We start from the raw sequence: 15,241 nt of genomic DNA, 5'->3' as shown, positions 1-15,241 counted from the left end.
GCACAAACAGAATAATGTACTGTAGGCACACAGTATTCCTCATCAAACCCAGTTATGAAAAGGTTATAGAAAGAAAGTCAATTTACTCATTAAGACATGGAAGGGAAGTGGCCTTGAGAGTGTCTATCTGTGGGTTTGTTACAGTATATGTGTGATCTAATGGGGCACCCGCCACCCAGACATATATTGTGTCTTATATGTGTTTTTTAGTGGCGGTCCTTACTAGTCATGTGACCATGTGATACGTTGTTAATTGTCTGCATTGTTTTTAAACCCCGATGAGGATAAGTCGTCATGGTCGTTAGCCATGTTTAATTAAAGGATTTTTAAACAGATTTCTAAAGTGCCTCGGATTTCTTTGGGACTGCCTCCTTCACTGTGTACTTCCTGCTAAAGTCAGCAGCACGAGCCACTGTAAAAAACAACCAAACGATGTTGAAGCGTCATTGTAAATAACATTGAATCAACGTTGAAATTTTGTTTGTCAACATAGAGTCAATGTTGATTCAATGTCGATTCAAAATTGAATCATCTACCTCAACCGAAACAATGATTGTGATGTAATTTCAACATTTAATCAATGTCACTTTGCCATCTAGGGCACAAGGTGAAGTTGCTCCCATACACCAGTTGTATTACTGTAACAATTTACCACAAACATTTTTATTTATATTGCTGAACCTGATGCATGTATCAACATAATGTAAACAAAGGTACAAACCTTGAGTAATGAGGCATTGCTACGTTCTAATGCACTGTTGTGACATTTTGGAATTGGAATGTATCTTAATGTGTGGCCAGAACTACAGTAACAGTGGCAGCTATAATAGGTGTCTTTTAGGCCATTCACACGGTGGAATACATCCGCATCAGTCCACCGCCGTGCTCTTGTCTCAGTGTGAAAGCTAGCGACCGGCTCCAAATGGCATGCTATCCTGATGCGTGTGGTAGAATGTTAATTTCTCTAGAAATAATAAAGAAACAATAACAATTTGTAATTTCCACTGGTATGCATGGTGAGTATAACTTCAAGGTCGTGGACTGACAAGCAGACACGCATGCCGCTTGATGTTGCCCAGAATCTGTAACGAGACACATCCATATTAATCAGACTGATCATAGGAAGAACCATTGGTAAGAGTGAGGGCTCCTACTGCTTCTGTCACCATATGTCCTATCAGTTGAAGTGATTCCAAAGTCACTCGCCAGAAGTGCAGTGTGAAATCACAGAGGAATGAGCCATTTGGACGAGCGCCCATTTAGACGAGCGTCCATTTAGACGAGCGTCCATTAGGACACGGTCTATCCGGAACGAAGCGGACCAGTGTGAATGGCCTATTAGACCACTTCAATCATTACGACCAAAAAGAATGCAAAAACCAGTCACAGATTATTTTCTATGAAAGGCTTTGTGGATACAGACTAATATAGGCATACGAATGTACCAGCAGGTCGCTCTGTATGTGTGCGTCTGTGCAGGCATGCACAGTGGGTTGGGGTGAGAGTTACGGGCTGAAGTCAGATGAAGAGGAAGCTGTGGACAGTAGGACAAGAGCAGGCATCCAGTCTCCCAACACGCTTCCACACCCCCCGGCACCGAGGGTTCCCCACCGCCTGCCACTGGAGAGACTGTCTCCTGGGGGAGGTTGTAGGGGGGGGGGGGGAGAGACAGAGTTGGGCTTGTAATTCAATCAACTGCTGGTTTACATCCAGCTAACGTTGTACAATACTGCCATCTAGAGGTATAAGCCTCGCTTTTATTAAACATAATATACTGGACACTTTATTAGACAGATAATATACTGTATCTTTTATTAAACAGATAATATACTGGACACTTCTATTAAACAGATCATATACTGTATATTCTGTTAAACAGATAATATACTGTATATTTTATTAAACAGATAGTATACTGTATATTTTAATAAACATGATATATTGTATCTTTTAATAAACAGTATACTGTATCTTTTAATAAACAGATGATATACTGTATGTTTTAATAAACATGATATACTGTATATTTTATTAAACAGATAATATACTGTATATTTTATTTAGCAGATAATATAGTGTATCTTTTATTAAACAGATAATATACTGTATCCATTAAACTTTTGTCCAAAGTACCCCAGAGCACCATGAGTGTATACATCTTTTTAGCACAATTGCTCCAGTGGACCCACTGAGCCATAGGACCAAGACAAAAACTGCAAATATCCGTCAAAGGGGTAAATACTGTAATATACTGTATAGTATGGCTGCTTGCTGCAGCACTGATTGCCTCTTTGAGACAATGAAAGCAAGTTGACTTAGAGAATATAATCTTCACCTAGGCTACTGCACGCCTGGCCATCCTTGTTGAGGGGATTTTTCATATTAAGGTTTTGTGGGAGTTTTTCTTGATTGAGGGTTGAGGGTCAGGGGGTGTTGTTCACAGTGGGCTTGTGAAGCCTGTTCAGACATGTAATGTGATATTGAGCTATACAAATACATTTGACTCGACTTGACTTATCGTTGAGCGTTTGGAGAGATTTTAGCCTGAATGTTGATGTCTCCCAAACGGTCTGCAGACTAGAATGAGGAGTCTGCACAGACTACCAATATGGATCTGACTTCTTCTCTTTTCTGCTATATACAAATCTAATCGTAAAGGAGCTTCTATCCCCAGGCCCATGGCCGCCTAGTTATAGTTGAAAGTGGGGGTGCAAGTTTTTTTTATTCTTTTTTTTTTTTTACATTTTTTTTTTTTTTGTTTTTGCAAGGGGTGGTTTGGAGGGGGTCCGGCACGACCCCCTCCACAGCAGATTTTTTTACATTTAATGAACACCTGTATGTGCAATTTCCTGCAATATAGAGCCTTCAATCTTGACCAAAATAAAGCTGCTCTTTTCACTATAAAACTCAGTTTATATTGCAGTATGATAGCTATAATAATAATAACTTCACTGCGAGGGCTCTTTTAGCTAACGCTAGCTAGGCACGTATGATAGCCAATTACTATTATAATAATAATAATAATAACTTTCCCATCCTCCCAAAGCCCCTCCAGCCCCGTTCACATCCGCAGCACCAACAACAACAACAACAACAACTAATTGACGCTATCAATAGCCCCAGTGAGCGCGGCGGCTGAATGAATGAAAACTTTATTTAACAGATTGCAGAATGGGTACAATACAGTACGGCTCAATACACACAATTGTTAAGGGGATGCAGACCAGAGAAAGACGTTTGTCTTGTTTACATCAGGGTCCCCTTTCGTGACTGTGCTGCACCGAGTGAATCCACAGTCACTTGCTCCTCAATGGGAAACCAACCTAGATTTACCATGAAGGACTGGTTCTGGTCGAACCGTTCGTTATACAAGTATCACAGAGACATTACAAAGGTGCTCACAGTTGCACGAGGGGTTCGCACAGAGATACGGGATGGTTTGAAAGCTCGGCGTTGCTAATAAATATTTTTAATATTTTTTTTATAAACTGCTCAAAGCGGCATTATTTCCGCCGTTGGGTGATCACAGCGCCTGCGCACCATCCTGTATCTCTGGATTCACTCGGTGCACTGGGTGCAGCGCCGAGGCTCACCATACGAGAAATATTCAGTTTCAATCTGTTTGCGCATTTAGTATACAGTCACAGTGTTCGACTTACGTGATGATTTGCTCCATTTTGATGTAAACGGCGAAGAATAATCCTCACGAGTCACAATGTTATCCAATATCCAGCCTGAATTTTTCAAGGGTTTCGAAAAAGCCGCCTCCCCCAACATGTCGTATACGTCATGCCGACGAACCGTGGCCCGTGGGCACTGGATCAAACCATTAAAGTGGGGGGTTACACAATCTTTGGAAACTTAAAAACTTGCTATTAAGTGTCATTGCGTATTATTAATTTGATTGAAATTACGTAGTTATGGTTCGATAAGATTTATAAATTGGGGGGGGATATTTATATCATATGATATGATCAAAAAGTGAGGGAGCAAAGAGACAAGCTTGCTCCCCCAAGTTCAATAGTCCTAGAGCACGTGCATCTTCTGCTCCGTTAAGTGGGCGCCTATGCCCAGGCCGTCAGGATGCTCAATGGCTTTATCTAACATCAACCCATCGATCCACTTTCATTGCACACACATCCACATGCACACACTCACTTTAAACAAACACTCACCCTTAACACTCACTTTAGACACGTTAAACACTTTTAACACTACACCATATTGTATCTATTTATTACAAAGATATTTGCACTACATCCATACTTAATTTTAGCATTTAGCATATTTTTTTTTATGTTTGTATTTTTTTTACCTCATTGTCTGCATTTTTACTTCATTGTACTTTAGGTTGTACTTTAGTTTGTATATTGTATAATCAAATTTAAATCAAATTTATTTATAGGGCCCGACAACACACGTTAATGTCCCCATGGGCCGTACAGGTCTTCTTTAAACAAGTCAAGAAGACAACATAACAATAAGTCAAGAACAGAACAAGAACACCATAAGGTCCAAACATTTTTAGATGAATGCAAATAAATGAAAGAATGCATAGGAAAAAAATATATATATTGTATATTTGTACAGTGTTGGGACTTTATTCTTCTTTTTCCTTTTTTTACGGTATGAAGCACATTCTCAGGGGCTCATACAGAACAAAGCATTTCATAAATAAAACAAAACTTGAACATAAACTTGGGATCCAAATACAAATCGTATACCAGGTATATAAAGGGCGCCATAGCAGAAAAGGACCCCCGCGTTATTGTAAGTAATCGCTGGGTCCTCCGAGTCGCCTCCCAAGACAAGCGGCGGTGACGGTGTTACCTCTCCTTCTCGCCCTCCTCTCCGTCTCCAGCGCAGTGCTTCTGGCCAGCGGCAAGGGCCGGAGGCTGGCACTCCACACACACCTGGTGACCCTCCCTCAAGTACTGCATCCACTGGGTGTGTGGGCCCACGCTCCGCTGGCACCCTGGGGTCAGAGAGGTCAGCTGGAACTGTACGCAATACCTGTTAACACGTAAGTACACACACACACACACACCTTGTTATTGAACACACACACACAAACACACACGCACTCTGCACTGCACCTTAACATGCACATACACTAGTATACGCAAGACACAATTGACTATTTTATTTTATATTTCATTTTATTTGATCTTACTACTATTACTTATTGTTACCATTCTTGTATTCATTGTTGTTTCCTAATTGTGCACTGTTGAGTCTGAGGTCGAAAGACTTGAATTACCTGCAATGCCCCTGTATTATTGTGTATTTGAAAAATAAAGAACTTGAACTTGAATACACACACACACACATGCAATTACTTACAGTAGGCCACTTTTGGGGACCAAATGATGACGCTTTTGTCCCCAATTGGACAGAAACACACACACACACATGTCCACACTAATTCAAGTGGGGTGGTGAAGGTCTGATTATATCTAAGCTGTACACATGACACACACACACACACACACACACACACACACACACACACACACACACACACACACACACACACACACACACACACACACACACACACACACACACACACACACACACACACACACACACACACACACGCACACACGCACGCACAACAAAGCAATACAAGGTAACACTTTGTTGGTAATTGTTCACAGTACAAAATGGCAATACATGAAAATACATGAAAGACTAAAGGAATATAAAGACACACTCCACACTGCTATGGATAGTGTGGATGTGTTGGTATTACCCTATGATGTCACCACTGTCAGGGATATCTCTCTTCTTCCTGGCGTTGCCATAACCACCGGTGGTAATAAGAGCTGGGACTGCAGGGGGAGCCATCGTGACAACAACAGATGGTGTAGGATTGGTCAATATACATTCATACTGCAGACCTGGGTCCAAATACCATTTGTAAATCATTCTTTAGTGCTGGTTTGAACCTGCCTGGAGAAGCAGATGTGTGAAGGAATACACTGACGTCCTTAGAAAGAAAAGGTCTAGATGTTGACAGTGTTTCTATGACAACAATGTGGAAATCCAGTGCCCTCAGGACCACAGGATTCTATTTAGGTGCTTGTTCGCTCCCACATCGGTGACCAAAACCTTGTTATATAAAAAAGTTAACCATTGTTTCCTGTCGGTTACTGTAGGCTATTAGCAATCACTGCAACAGGAAATTAACTCCAGTCCACTTAGAATGTTTATGTTGTCATTGTCAAGTTAGAAAAGGTCCATAGAAAACATTAGCAACCTGTATGTATGTTTAAATCTGAAGAAGAGTGTTTGCTGGTAACGTGACTTGCACTTGTTACTTGAATGAACTGCAAACAAAGGCAGCTACGTTGTGCGGACCTTCTGAAGTTAAGTTAAGTTGAGGAAATTTGTCCTCTGCATTTGACCCATTCTAACTATTTTAGGAGCAGTGGGCAGCAGCCACACGTAGTGCGGCGCCCGAGGATCAACTCCAATTGTAATGCCAGTATCTTGGTCAAGGACAATGGCAGGAAACCTAGCATGCATGTCTTTTGGTGTGAGGAGGAAACCGGAGTACCCTGAGGAAACTCACGCAAACACGGGGAGAACATGCAAACTCCACACAGAAAGGCCCCCTGCTGGGGTTTGAACCCAGGACATTGGGTCTCATTCCCGAATATTTTCCAAAGAGTTCTCTTGGAAGACTTATCTTGGAACCGACTGAGACAGAATCTACGACAAGTTCACTCTGAGTCCCCAACGTGTGGGGAAGATGCTTTAAGTGGCTCAAACTATCACAGCTGAGGTGCCGCGATGAGGAATGTCACCACTCTGAAACATGAACGCGCGTCCCCCGTCCAGGTCATTTGCATACAAACCAACGCCTCCAGAGCTCCTTATAAGGCAGGCTCTGTGCCGTGTGCAAATGAAATCGAGAAAAGTCGAGGGTTTAGACACACCTGTCCAGCTCATTAAATGCAACTAATGATGCAGCCGTGTGAAAATGGTGGCGGAAGCGCTTTGCGACCGATAAAAATGAGATTAGATTAATGTATTGTCATCATTATACAGAATACAGGCTACTACTCGTGACCACCTGCCGCAGCGCGCGCACCACACACGCTCGCAGTACTGTATAGTCTACGTGCGTAATGAATGAACGCAGTAGGCTTATGTTATTCTAATGACTTGTTTTATTAGGAGATCGCAGATACAGTCCACCAGTCCGCTGCCCGACTCTGGTGGCCTTAATATGTGTACTGTACTTACTGTATAGGGCAGAGCATATATATATAGTATCTACTAAATCCTAATGAAACAAATAATTAGAATAATATAAGCCTACTGTTCATTCATTAGACACGTAGGCTATACTGGCACACACAAGACTTATGGAATATTAATGCAGTCTATTTCCACGCAAGTAGCTTTAGTTCTTATTTATTTATTTATCCACTGTCATTTGCAGTGTTGGTGTAGTAGGCTACATAGTGTATTTCAATATCTGTTTTATTGATTAATGATATATTTGAAGGAATGCAAGTTATAGCTATATCAAACAAATGTCTGTCCCATTAATCATGGGATATATTGCATGTTGGCTCTAACCTGCATTCTTTCAAATGTATAATTAATCAATAAAACAGATATGTAACAAATAAGAAATACAAATTCCACAGAAGGCATTAAATAATTATTATTTTCAATAATTTCACAATAATTGCATAATTGTGTTTGAATATCTGAGTAATTAAAGTAATTATACATTTGTCCAAAATAGCTGGTTCAGATATGGTTAATCCAGCTGCCCTGTGATCAGATGAATCCATATTATCTATTTTTCCGACATCCGCATAATTTCCGCATAAATATTGTCATATTTATTTTAATTATGATTAAGTAATTAATTCCAAGGAGGCATGTAGGGTTGACATGAAGGAATCACTATGATTCCTCCCAAATAAAGCCATTAAGAACATGGAGAACACAGTCTGTCAAGTTAATAAAATGTTCAAACAATCAATCAATCATAAGTGTGCTCCTCAGCACTCTTAAATTCTGCTCTCAGCCACGGCCGAATCCAATCTCAGGGAAATTTGGGGAATCTCGCTACCAGCCCTAATATGTCTTAAATCGGCAGAACATTTCTTGTCGTAAATCCGTTCGGGAATGAGACCCATTGTTGCTGTGAGGCAACAGTGCTAAGCACAGCGCCATCATGCCGCCCTTCTGTTCTTGTCCCCCAGCAAAACCACAGCATGAAACAGGACACCAGCCAGAACCATCTGATGAAAGACGCGTACAGGTCAAAGTTTCCTAAGGAGAAATGACCTGGACTGGAACTTTTTTAATTTGGCGTCAGTTATTCTCTATCCAGTTCAGGTTATGATCCACATCAACACCCAGATATCTGCAAGAGTCAAGACTGTCAACGCCAGGGCTCGGTTTGGTCTTAGTCGACCAAGACTTTATTAGTCGATTGTCGATTTGTTTATTTGTATGCTTTTTTTCATGCTGAATTGAGTTACTTCCTAAAATAATGATGATGAGTACATCTCTGGTAAGCACTGGATTTAAAGAGGTCCTTCTGCATGACTGCATGTGGGGAAACTCGCCGAAATCAACTAATCGAGTAGCCTATGGCTATTAACTATGGATTTCTGTAGTCCAAAACGGCCCTAATGTAAGGGATTCTGGGGTTTATAGTACTGTATGTACATTTGTATATTTCACGAAATACGTTGATGATGACAATGGATGGAAACAGCGACACCTCATAGGTTTTCCCTTTAGATTAAGTCCACTTCAGTCATGTAGACAGTGAGAAGTTAAAGAGAGATTCTGCAGCTTTGAGGCGTGGGTTGTGGAGAACAGGGTGTAACCCTACACTACCAATGTGTCCCTAATGGTTTGTACACTGAGTGTATTTCCAAGACCTCACTGTGCCACACGGATATTCATTAGGGGTGGGGGAAATCAATACAGCAATATATCACCAGATTGTGCGTGCCGATATCATATGGATACAGTGACGCCAAGTATCGATATTAAAAAATATATTATTATATATAGCTTTTAAATTAATTTATTAATTTATCTTTGGCTTGACAATCCCATTTTACTGCAATAGAAATTATTGGAGTGAGGTGAACAGACTGAAAATTTTATCTTATTAGATAAAACAGATGATGTATATAATATTTCTTATTGCAGATGGTAACAAAGTTTTCCGTTGGGGACATAATTAATAGTTAATAATAATCAAGTTGCGGTCAGTGTGTGTTAAAGAGGCACTATGCAATTTGTTGTACGTTGTTTCATGTACAATTGGCCAGTTTGTGATGCACACTAAATAATCTGATAAACTTTCATGTCAAGTCTGTGAATAAATACATAATCCCTGCATTTTGCCTTTTTATCTTTCTCTTTTTGTCCTTTGTCTATGTTCATTTACTGTCCTGTATGGTTGTTCTTGACTTTAAGTTTGTTGTTGTTTTATGTCAGGTGTTGCTCGAAAAAGAGCTTTTCTCGCAATATATTTATGTATCGTATCGTGAGTTTACTCGTATCGTCCCACCCCTGATATTCATGATGTTAAATCTCCACCTGGGGTATCAGAGGACTGTGTGTGTGTGTGTGTGTGTGTGTGTGTGTGTGTGTGTGTGTGTGTGTGTGTGTGTGTGTGTGTGTGTGTGTGTGTGTGTGTGTGTGTGTGTGTGTGTGTGTGTGTGTGTGTGTGTGTGTGTGTGTGTGTGTGTGTGTGTGTGTGTGTGTGTGTGTGTGTGTGTGTGTGTGTGTGTGTGTGTGTGTGCGTGCGTGCGTGCGTGCGTGCGTGCGTGCGTGCGTTCCGAGCGGAGCCTCACCCAGTGACTTGCGGCAGGGCCGGTGCTGGGACTGGTACTCGGCACAGCCGGCGTTCTCCTCCAGGTGGGGACAGGCTTTGCCTCCGTTGAGGGGCTCCTGGAGGATCCTCCTGCTCCGCCTGCGTATCGTGGCCTTGCACGGCTCGGCACAACCCGACCAATCTGTCCACTCGCTCACCGCGCAGGACACCGCTAGCACCGGGTCACAGAGAGAGAGAGAGAATACAGATTCCGTTCATTTGTCACATCTTTCATTACATTACAGCATAACCGAGTGAGACTCTTTCGTCTTGGCTCCTCTGCCTAGTAAATGGTCAATTTAAATAGCAGCTTTTATCCAATTCTGTTCCCTTTGTTCCTATCTTTTTGTTCCTCAAATTTACAATTTTGTTCCTCACATTCACCCATTCACACACCGACGGCGGAGGCAACTGCAAGGTGCCAACCTTCTCATCGGGTTAAGTGTCTTGCTCAAGGACATTTCGACCACGCTGCCCGGGGGGAGCGGGAATCGAACCGGGAACGTTCCAATTAACAGACGACTGCTCTACCTCCTGAGCCACTGTCACCCTTGGCAAAATGGATTCATACCTTTATTTCAAACCAACTTAATTACTGTAATGCACTCTTTACTGGCCTCCCGGAAAAAAACACACAGAGAGACTTCAAAACTCTGCAGCTAGGCTATTATTAACTAGAACCAAGAGGAGAGTGAATGAATGAAAACTTTATTTAAAAGATTGCAGAATGGGTACAATACAGTACGGCTCAATACATACAATTAAGGGGATGCAGACCAGAGAAAGACGTTTGTCTTGTTTACATCAGGGTCCCCCATTTTCAATTCATAGTGACATTTATGACATACACAACATATATGACATCATGACATTTATGGCATAGGGACATACATGACATACAGGTATATAGTACTGTTACATCTGTGACATATACGATATGCAAATATACAGTACTGTTACCCATAGATCCTGACAAGAGTATATACATATGATGGGGAGGGGACTGTACAGAGAGCAGATTTAGTCCAGTGGTAGCTACTCTGCACTAGCTTCCGGTAACATTTCGAATTTATTAGGGCTGTCAGTTTATCGCGTTAATTAGATTAATTAATTACACAGCAAATTATCGCGTTATGAAAATTAACTCAAAATTAATTACAATTTTTTCTTTTTTTTTTTTTTTTTTATAATTTTTTTTTTGTATCATTCATTCCATAAGAATGTAGAATACACATTTACAGATTTTTTAATATGGTCCATTTGCATGTTCTTGGTATCTGATTCTAGGGACATCTATGAATCTCAGGGAATGTATTCCCAGTGTCAGAAATACTGTGGGCTAGATCCACAAAGAATGGATTGCACAGTGCAAGTTGCACCCTTACTTACAATTCATTATGAATTGAAAATGGGGGACCCTGATGTAAACAAGACGAAAGTCTTTCTCTGATCTGCATCCCCTTAACAATTGTGTGTATTGAGCCGTACTGTATTGTACCCATTCTGCAATCTGTTAATAACATTTTCATTCAATCACTCAATCTGCGCTGTGATTGATTGAATGCACATTTTATTTTGAGTAAATTGTAATGAACCAAATGAGAATATCAATATTTTTTTTGTTATCTTTGACTGTGAATAACACCATGCTCAAATTGACCAGACCTGAAAAATCTAAGCAAATTAATAGATGGAAGATGATTAAACAGAAGGTTTTGTAGATACAGTACTGAATTCTGCCACCCGGACACATGCAATTTGAAATATGATTATAGAATATAGAATATCAGGCATAAAATGGTTATGCGATTAAAATGCGATTAATTAGATTAATTAATTACAAATCCTGTAATTAATTAGATTAATTTTTTTAATCGCCTGACAGCACTAGAATTTATTTATTTTAAGGTTCTCCTCCTTATATACAAAGCCCTAAATGGAACCGAACCAAGCTACAATACCAAGTATCTTGTCAACTGTGGCCCCTAGGATCATCTACTGCTGGTTTATTGAAGGTTCCCAGCAACAGCCAAACGCCAAAATTGAGGTTGCAGCTAATTATGCAGAAAAGCTATGGAACACCCTACCTATGGACATTAGGGAGGCTAGCTCACTAAATATTTTCTAAAGTAAGCTGTAAACATATCTCTTCACCTTAGCCTTTTAATGCCTTCTTCCACTTTGCACTCACTACATCCACACTGTGATCATTGTGTTGTAAATGAGAGTTATTTTATTGTTGTTTATGCTGCTATTTTAATGCATTCTACCACGTTGCACTCACTACATCCACACTGTGATTATTGCATACCTCTCATGGTCCAATGTTAAATTAATAAACAATGAGTGGTAACTTGACACACTTAGATTCAGCTACAGAAAGCTGAGTAAGTACTGACATGTCTTCCAATGAGTGCTTGTTGCCAATTTGCATATTCATATATCCTTGTATTCTCAACGAGGGTGAAGATGTAGAGATATATGCCTGTTAATTAACACATGTTAATATACAGCATACCGCACTTCACTGCACTCTGGTTAGATGCTGGATTAGATTAGATTTGACTCTGTAGGCCTATACTTGTACTTGTAAATTGACTCTGATCTCTAAATCTAAGCCATTTTCAGTAGTTTACTGAACAATTTGTTGGAAAAAACATATCCAGAGAACATTTCATGGGACTAAGTATATTACACACACCAATAGGATTTCAGTTTGTTTCAGTGGAGTCAGAGCATGAAGACAGCCGGGTTCAGATCAGCTGAAACTCATTTTCGCAGGGGCAGCACTGTGTCATGGGAGATTGAACTGGTTCCAGGAAAAGTATCTAACCTTCAGGCTGCCCAGCCTCCGTATAAGCATCTGAGTGATGCTTACACCCAAACACCAAAGTCAAAAGTAAGTCAACGACAGAGGGAATTTTACCTACAGCGGTGGAAGAAGTACAAGGTTCCTTTACTTGAGTAAAAGTAGAAGTAGCCAGATGAAATAGTATACAGTAGATGCAATCCTACCTGGAGGGGAGAGAGCAGATGGTGGAGGTAAACGGTACCCTATCCCCCCCCTCACAGTAAGCTGTGGTGTTCCACAAGGAAGCATACTAGGTCCGCTACTGTTCCTAATTTATGTAAATGACATGTCGTCAGCTTGTGACTGCAACTTGTTCCTGTTTGCGGACGACTCAGCCCTGCTGGTCTCTGACAAGAACAAGTTACAGGTTGAAAAAACCCTCAGCTCAGAACTAGGCAAAATCTGCATATGGCTCGCTGATAACAAACTATCATTACACATGGGCAAAACAGAGTCCATTCTCTTCGGTTCAAATAACAAACTCAGCAAGACCGACGGCTTCTCAGTTACAGTGGGTGACAATATTGTCACAAGGAAAGAAGATATTACCTACCTGGGTTCCATCCTAGAGGCAAATCTTTCCTGTGACAAAATGGCATCCAATGTAATAAAAAAAGCCAACCAACGAACTCGATTCTTGTACCGGATCTCCTCACTGGTAAACAAGAATACGCTGAAGACTCTGGCAGGAGCACTCATTCAAGGGTACTATACGACTATGCTTGCACCTCATGGTACCAAAGCACCTCAAAGGCGCTAAAAACAAAATTACAAACATCTCAAAACAAACATGTCAGACTACTGCTTGACCTTACTCCTAGAACCCACCTCACCCCTGCCCACTTTGACAACCTAGGATGGCTTAGAGTAGACAACAGAGTACAGCAACTTGCAATGGGCCTGGTCTACAAGATAATAATAATAATAATTAATTTAATTTATATAGCGCTTCTCAATAACCCGAAGTCGCTGATAGACTACACGACCAAGGTACCCATGTACATGTCAAAATACTTCCCAAAGGTCAGTGAATACCACGATCACAACACCAGAGGGAGCTCCACAAATCATGTTAAACCCAGATTCGGCTCAAACAAGGGACTAAACACGTTTCGCAATTATGCCACATCAATGTGGAACGCCCTACCCAAAGCTGTAAAGGAATGTGAATCACTACCCACTTTCAAAAACACTCAAAAAACACCTACGGGAGACTGCAATTCGAAACTGGCCCCTGTAAATGTCCTAACACAACCCCCTCCAATGTACAGTAAAAATTACCAAGTATGGTCTTGTCAATATTCCAATGTACAGTTTTGCTTGTACAGTTGTACAGTGTCCCCCACAAACCCCTCCTACCCAACCCCCTCCCCCCCCCCCCCCACCCACCCAACCACCTCCAATGTTCAGTACCCCCCACCCCCCCACCTACCCAACCTCCTCCAATGTACAGTTTCTACGTCAAATGTATATACTCTTTTTTTCTGGACTCTTTTCGTATCACAAACAGTACTGTATTTGCAAATCTGGTATATGTCATAGCAGTACTGTCTATCTGTATGTCATGTATGTCATATATGTTACGATGAATTGAAAATGGGGGACCCTGATGTAAACAAGACGAAAGTCTTTCTCTGGTCTGCATCCCCTTAACAATTGTATGTATTGAGCTGTACTGTACTGTACCCATTCTGCAATCTGTTAAAAAAGTGTTCAATCAATCAATCAAGATGAAAAGGTGCTCTGTTCAAAATACTATACTTGTGTAAATGCAGGGACGTTATGTGGTATGTGGTCCAGTTATGCTGCTCTCCTCTTGATGAAGTTGGCAGGCTTCAAATGTCAGAGTACTTAATCTTCATACATTTCTGCCATGTTTTCTAAGCTAAATGTTTTTGTTCAAAGTAACTGATGGGGTTCAAATAAATGTAGCAGAATAAAAATTGCAAAGCTCATTTGAAATGTAATGGAGTAAACGTACAAAGTTCCCTCAAATGAAAATACTCAAGTAGTAGTACCTCAATATTTTGCAATACTTGAGTAAAAACAATACTTAATTACGGTCCACCACTCATTATACCTACTCTTCTTTCAGATTGCTACAAGTATCTACTTATTCTACTACTACTATACTACTACTTTACCCAGTTATGAAAAACGTAATTTGGGTGATCATTCTGGGCTGTTGCCTACAGTTTACATAACCATGCGAAGATGTCCTTCTCAAACTGAAGTGAAGGTAGCCTATATATAGACCTACCTGGGCAGGCCAGCTCATAATCGTGACAACAGTCCAGAGTAGAGACACACGCCTGGTCGCAGTAGCAGGTGCCGTAGGACCGGTCCGCTCTCCATCCTTTACTGACGCACGACGCGTCTCGGCCGGTGCAACACAGGCCCGCTTCCCGACACCCTGCCTCGCATGGACCGACGAAGAAAAGTGACAAACCGACCCAAAGGCCAACCAAGGTGGTAGGACTACGCTTCAAAGTTGCCATCATCATCACGATGGTTCCGCGCAT

The 15,241-nt window shown here is 41.0% G+C and overlaps 1 protein-coding gene across 1 annotated transcript; it reads right to left on the bottom strand.

The window, feature by feature from the left end:
• Positions 1 to 1,306: 1,306 nt before the first annotated feature.
• LOC311229585 (somatomedin-B and thrombospondin type-1 domain-containing protein) lies at positions 1,307 to 15,241 on the bottom strand (the record flags this gene model as incomplete). The annotated part of the gene is made up of 5 exons (XM_084315660.1): positions 1,307 to 1,636; positions 4,831 to 5,013; positions 5,756 to 5,834; positions 9,849 to 10,040; positions 14,980 to 15,241. 5 exons carry the CDS (start codon positions 15,239 to 15,241, stop codon positions 1,519 to 1,521), a joined length of 834 nt encoding a protein of 277 aa, XP_084171786.1. The 3' UTR covers positions 1,307 to 1,518.

Source organism: Notolepis coatsorum, assembly GCF_963971535.1.
Source record: "Notolepis coatsorum genome assembly, chromosome: 6".
NCBI classification, from domain to species: domain Eukaryota; kingdom Metazoa; phylum Chordata; class Actinopteri; order Aulopiformes; family Paralepididae; genus Notolepis; species Notolepis coatsorum.
This window is presented reverse-complemented; position numbering and strand designations above follow the sequence as displayed.